The sequence below is a fragment of the Charadrius vociferus genome, unplaced genomic scaffold (genome assembly GCF_000708025.1).
Source record: "Charadrius vociferus isolate BGI_N301 unplaced genomic scaffold, ASM70802v2 scaffold609, whole genome shotgun sequence".
In the NCBI taxonomy this organism is placed as follows: Eukaryota; Metazoa; Chordata; class Aves; order Charadriiformes; family Charadriidae; genus Charadrius; species Charadrius vociferus.
Genome location: NW_009649993.1, coordinates 81253 through 87592, shown reverse-complemented (window position 1 = coordinate 87592; position 6340 = coordinate 81253). Strand labels below are relative to the sequence as shown.

At 35.5% G+C, this 6340-nt stretch overlaps 1 protein-coding gene across 1 annotated transcript in view; it reads left to right on the top strand.

Annotated features, from left to right (window-relative positions):
* The window catches only part of SLCO4C1 (solute carrier organic anion transporter family, member 4C1), a 140494-nt gene that overhangs the window by 110608 nt on the left and 23546 nt on the right, over positions 1–6340 (top strand). The window contains exons 6-9 of the mRNA XM_009891673.1: positions 500–621; positions 1549–1664; positions 2028–2172; positions 4104–4299. Coding sequence (XP_009889975.1) covers positions 500–621; positions 1549–1664; positions 2028–2172; positions 4104–4299 — 579 coding nt within the window. The remainder of the gene's footprint in view (positions 1–499; positions 622–1548; positions 1665–2027; positions 2173–4103; positions 4300–6340) is intronic.

Sequence of the window (6340 nt, the reverse complement as noted above, 5' to 3'; positions counted from 1 at the left end):
GTAATAGTTCACTATTCAAAAAATAATGTTATAAATTGTACCACTATCCAGACCAACAACTTCATTTACACTTTTGTTTCCTGTGTTTTAGGGACTCTGGATCAATGCAATGGCATTCTGAACTTCTGTGTTGGCTTTCACTTAACTAATTGATTATGAAGATTCTTTCTAAAACCAGCTTTTTCAGTATCTTAATAATGCTACAGGATCTTGAAGTCAGGGCCAAATAGTGGCGTTTAAATCAGAGTGCATTTGACTAATGAGTTGAAAGCTGTACTTGGTAGAATGAAGTATTATTATAGTAGAGTTGATGAATGTGCTTTAAACAAGCAAACTATAAATAACATACATGTAGAAAGCAAGAAAATGACAATATGCAAAGGCTTTCTGTTAAATCAGTATTTAAAAAAGAAAATAAAATTTGAGTTCACTAACACCTAAAATTGCTGATTTGAATTCATGAATGGTAAACCTGCTTTTTCCAAATTTATTTTTCCAGTACAGAGATGGATCAAGATGACCCACGTTGGCTTGGAGCATGGTGGATAGCATTTGTTGCTTGCTTTTTTGCAATTTGGCTTCTTATAATACCTTTTTCATGCTTTCCAAAACACTTACCAGGTAATTGTTCTACAACAATGGGCTACTTTGGAAGAGAGATTTGTTTATACTTGTAGATGATAGACTACTGGACTGCATGATTGATTCCTCTTTGATTCTGTTTCTCAGTTAACTGTCTTTGGCTAAAACCTGATGATAGATAACTTTTTTTTTTTCAATATGCAGCCTTTAAAAAAGGGCAAATGGACTAGAGGGAGGATCTTGTGTAGGTAACGATGTACGGTAGGACTGGAAACTGGTAGACCATGGAAACTGATGGTCAAAGTTTGGAAGATGCTTGCAGTTAAGCATCCAGGACTGTTTAAGGCTGCTACATTACCCACTAAGGATCATAATGGAATTCCATTGACTTAACTCATGCATTTCTGTCTTTGAGTTATTGCCTTATTGGTTTTGGTGGAATAATAAAGCATGAATCAAAATATCCAAGAGCAGTTGTCTTAAAAAAACCCCCAAAAACTAATAAAACTTCTGTTTGGGGAGATATTATCTAGGATTCCCTTGGAAGCACATCTAAAGGATCTTACTATGGTTATCTGGAAAGAGAAATGATGGAGGGAAAGCAACCATGAAGTAGGGAACTGGGGAGAATGTGAGGACGATTTAAAAAACAATAAATAAATTGAACGGGCTTCAGGATTGTCTGAAATTCTTAGGATGTTCCTGATAATATCTTCTTATAGCCAAGGCCCTCCAATGGAAGCATGATGCTTTCAGCCAAATTCTTCTTTCCGCAACAATACATTATTGATCTTTTTATGGTGATCTTTTTATGATCTCTACCAATAAAATATTTAAGAAGACTTGCAATGTCTGAGCTGGTTTTCCCAAGGAAAGGAAACACTTATTTTGATGCTTTTTCTGAGTTTAAGCCTAAAAGCACAGGTATTCAATGTTTTCATTGTCAGTAAATATGCCTATTTGTAGGAACAGCAAAAATACAGGCTGAAAAAATCTCTGAAACTCATAATGATGGAAGTGAGGCACTTGTTGAGACCAAGAATATTGGAAAAAGTTTTAAAGACTTTCCCATGGCTCTCCTGGTAAGGAAATATTGAATGTACTGAAACTCACACATTCTGAGAAATGAAGTTCTTTTTTGGCTAATACATAAGTGTTTAGAAAGGTAATAGCTTCTATATCATGTTGTGATAGGGACGTCTCCAGTGCTACTGATCATTTAATGCATATTCATTTTGTTGTTGCTTAAGATTAAGATTGTCGGGGATTGGACTAGATGATCTCCAGAGGTCCCTTCCACCTCTGACCATTCTGTCATTCTGTTAGAGCAAGAAAAGCATATTAGTTCAGTTCCACATGAGTATCTGCTTTAAAATGTGACTTCTAGTTTATGTGGTACTATAATGAAATAATTTCCTAAGTGTTATGCTAACTTCCCCCTATAGATACTGTTGAAGAATCCAGTGCTTATGAGCCTAATAATAGCCAGTTCTTCAGAAGCTTTAGTTGCCACTGGCTTTGCCACATTTCTACCAAAGTTTATAGAAAATCAGTTTGGAAAGACGTCAAGTTTTTCAGCAACACTTGGAGGTAATGTGGTTTTTCATTTATAAATCCTAAATATATTGTGCTGAACACCTCATTAACTTTATAGGTGCAAGATTGTCTTGTACTTGTCTGAGGTATTTGTGAATATACTCACATGAAATGCAGTTTTCACAGCAGAAACAGTGTTTTTATATTATTCTTGCCTGCCCTGTGAAACCCCTGGTACTTAATTCATCAAGGGTGCAAATCTACTGGTTGCCTGTAGGTTCAGAAGACTTGATACTCATATTCAAAGTAGAACGAGAATTTTGTGTGCTGCTGAAACTGTAATTTATTCCTTTGTTATTCTTGGTGAAAAACATTTTGTTTTCCTCATTTAAAATCAGCTGAAGGAGCATTAAGCCTCAGTCCCTACTAAAGGAAGCAAGATGAAGGGCAGATGGAAAAAAAGCGGTGCTTACTACAAGTAAGGGGTTGATTTGGCCTTTCCCTTCTTCAATTCCACCATGACATTACAGTGAGATAGCTTAAAATAAAACACCTAATCAGGATATATTAGAAAACTGTTGTGTAACTGCTTCTATAGTTTGCTTACTGTCACTTATTTGTGTTATGTGATATGCAGAAGTAATAGTTAGAACAAGGGGAGGCTATGAAAAGCTGAGTGTTGGAGAAACAGAAAAAAAAATTTGATGGAAGAGCTGTACTTTGTAGGGTCCCATGATTAACTCTGATACAATTACATCTGAAGAACGGCAGCCAGATCAAGGCAGATAGACAAACAGATGTTTGCAATATGGCAGACTTAGTATTTCTGGAAGATGCCTTGCTAAATTACTTTGGCTGTGCAATGTAAACATGCTAGTTGAAGTGCTCTTTCTCCAACAGAAATATGTTTGGGAGAGACTTTCTGAATGACTTACTCCCCTGGATAGTACTAGATAGTGCTATCACTATTCAGACTTTGCTTCAAAACAAAGTATCTGCAAACTTTACATAGAAGTAAATTGGAATGCATGCTGAATTGTTTAACAGTAATAAGCAATGAAGTAGAAAACTGAATGTTCCTTTTCTTGTCTATAGACCTCATCTGAATTTTTCATTTGAGTTGAAAGTATTGATAGTGTTAATCAAATGTAGAGTTTTAAAGAAATGCCTACACTAATGTTGAAAACTAGCTGTACCTGAACTAATATTGAGCTAGCTAGTCTGTGTTACCAATGACCATGTTATCTATTTAAACTACCTTTAACTGTGGGTGTCTGTGGCCTATGTGGGTCTGCTACTGCTACTGTACCTGAACTTTCTTTAAAATTAGCTGTCTCACGTCAGTGCAAGTTACACTGAGTTCTGTGTTGTGTTATAGATTAACCATATAAAAATGCTCAGTTATGTATTGGAAGTCCTAATAGTGCAACGAGGATAAATTATTATGGGCTATACAGACTATGACAGTAAAACTGACCCAGTGATCCAGACTTATTTAATCTTTCCATAGATGCCTTATTGTATCTTGTGCTGTCTCTTGTATAATAGTGATTACGTTATCTTATTAAAACGTTCATAACAGAAATGTAGCAAAGAACATGGGCGTGTGAAAAAAACACTGAAGCAATGAAAGAGCATTTTATGTTTTCATGAACTGAAAAATCTCTGGTGTTAAGAGATTCCTGCTCAATATGTAGTACTCTTAAGTAATCTAGTTTTGCTGTGTTGAACTTGGGTTTTGCACAATTAAAAATTTCGCTGTCAAGTTGAACTTCTGGAAAGGCTAAAGATAATGTAAAGGTAGAATAAATTACTCATGCCAACAGATTCTGGTAGGATTGTTGGAAAATGACATCATATGGACTTCATCTTAAGATACAGGTAACTGTTGTGAGTTTTTTCTTAACATAAAATCGCACTCTGAATTGCTTCACTAATTATATCTTGCATTTTTGTGTAATTGCTGGTGTCTTGTTTTCCTCTAGGGCTTGTATTAATTCCAGCAGCAGCACTAGGCCAAATCATAAGTGGCATCTTGGTTTCCAAGTGCAAAATGGATTGCAAAAGCATAATCAAGTTCATGATAGGCACTTGTTCAGTGGCCTTACTATTAAACACAGTGTTTTTATTTGCTAAATGTGGGAATGAACCTTTCGCAGGTGTCTCTGAAACATATAATGGGTAAATATATTTTAATGCACTCTTGGGTTTGGTATTAATGTTTAAAATAAATAAGCTACATCACAGAATACAAAACCTTTAAAAATGTAATATTTTGCCTTGATGTATGAACCTGAATTGTTTTATGGAACTTTAAAACCTTGTTCTTGGAATCTTCATGTAATAGTCAATTAAGAAAATGTAATCATACATTGCCTGCAAAATGTTCTAAGCAGCCTGGTCCTGCTCGGGGAAAAAAAAATAAAAAATCCCAGCTTCTATAACTCTTGTAGGTGTAGTAGCTATGGTATTGACTACAGCTAATTTTGTATCACTGCAGAAGCAGCATGCATTTTGTATCTTGTTTTATTAACTAGCTGTTGACAATCTGGGCAGTTTGTTCCTGGAAGGAATCTGCCACGTGCAGCAATTTCATGAGCGAGCACTGAGGTGCACAGCAACTTAAAATAATTGCAAATTTTTCCTTAGAAAAATGAAGACATTATTGTAGCATCAGGTTCTAGCACATCTAGCCTCCATTTATGAAGGAGGCTTTCTTTTTTCCTGGTAAAAATGCCTGATAGAGGTAGAGATTTGATGCAAAGAGTGTGTAGCTCAGTGACCCGAGTTGAAGAATAAAGTTAACTGAAACATAATTCAAAATATTTTTGGCTAACATATGTAGGAAAGACTTCTCTAAATAACATGTACTTTTCTTTACCTTAAGCAGCAGAACTATCATTCCTAATAAGAATGCAGTTTATCTCTCATTTTTAGATATTTGTAGTAATTGTAATAATTCTAGGATGAATGTTCCTCCTATTGTTGTGAACAATGCTTACTCTGGAAACCAGTATGGCAGTGGGGGGAAAAAAAGTCAGGAAAGTGAAAGTAAAATCAAAGCAAAACTAAAAATAAATATCTGCAAAGATAACTGCTCTTTAGAGAATGGATTTCTACGTCCACTTTTAAAATTTCAGCATTGAATGTATGTGATCAACTCACCACCATAGGCACTATGTTGTATAAGATATCCAATCATGCCTTATTAAGGCATTAAATATACAATTATAATGTTTCAGTTCTCATAGTTTTAAATAGTATGCATTTTTGTAGCATGAGCAGTGTTTAAAAGCAGGAGGAAGGCAGCTAGCTGTGCCAAAACTGTGCTCGCGAGCGCTTGGTTACTCTGTTGTGAATTGACAGAGCCAGAGGCAACTCCAGCTGTTTGAAGGTCTGCCAAAGAGCCAGATGCTGTTGTGCAAAATAATTCTAGTAGGCTGATAGCTAGGGACTGCTAGCTGCCATTTGAAAAAATCATAAGCATGAACAGCATGCTGTGCAACTGAGTGAATAATTTAACAATACTTTTTTGTTATTTTCCCCAAATCCCCCATTTGAGAAAAGGGTCAGGTGCCACTATCCTATGCAGAAGCAGAATCTGTAACTTATGCTCCAGTGCATAAAAAAAATCTTTTGAACCTAAATAGGATGAGGAAGAGGATCTTTGCACTTTACTGACACAATAGCATGAAGTGCACCGTGAAAATGCAGAAGATGGGTTGGAGGGAAATTGGTTCTGTAGCCTCTAAAGGATATGCAAGTTGGTAATACTTCTAGGAAAAAATGATAAACATCTAATCAACAGTTAGGTTTATATGGTTTCTTCACTTGATATTTGTCATGCTTTTTGACTGACTTAAAATGAACATACAACTAATAAAAGAACACAGGAAAATCACGTCTTGCTCATGGAGGCTACTAAGTGCACGAATATCATAGCATATGAAGGCTACTAATTTTCCTAGATCCTTTAATGGAATCATTGAGATAAACATAAATGACAAATATAACAAAATTTTCCCCAAAATGCAAAGAGTGACATGAAAGACTAACCAGAAATTTTTCAGGTCTCTCATTTAGGTAAATGTGAAAACAGTAAAATAGATAACCTTAGGTTAATGGAACAGATATTCAGAGAGCTTGGAGGCAATAGTGATTGAAGGTGGTCAGACTTCCAGTTCTCTAAGAGTAGAAATTTAATGCCATGATGCTTTAACCA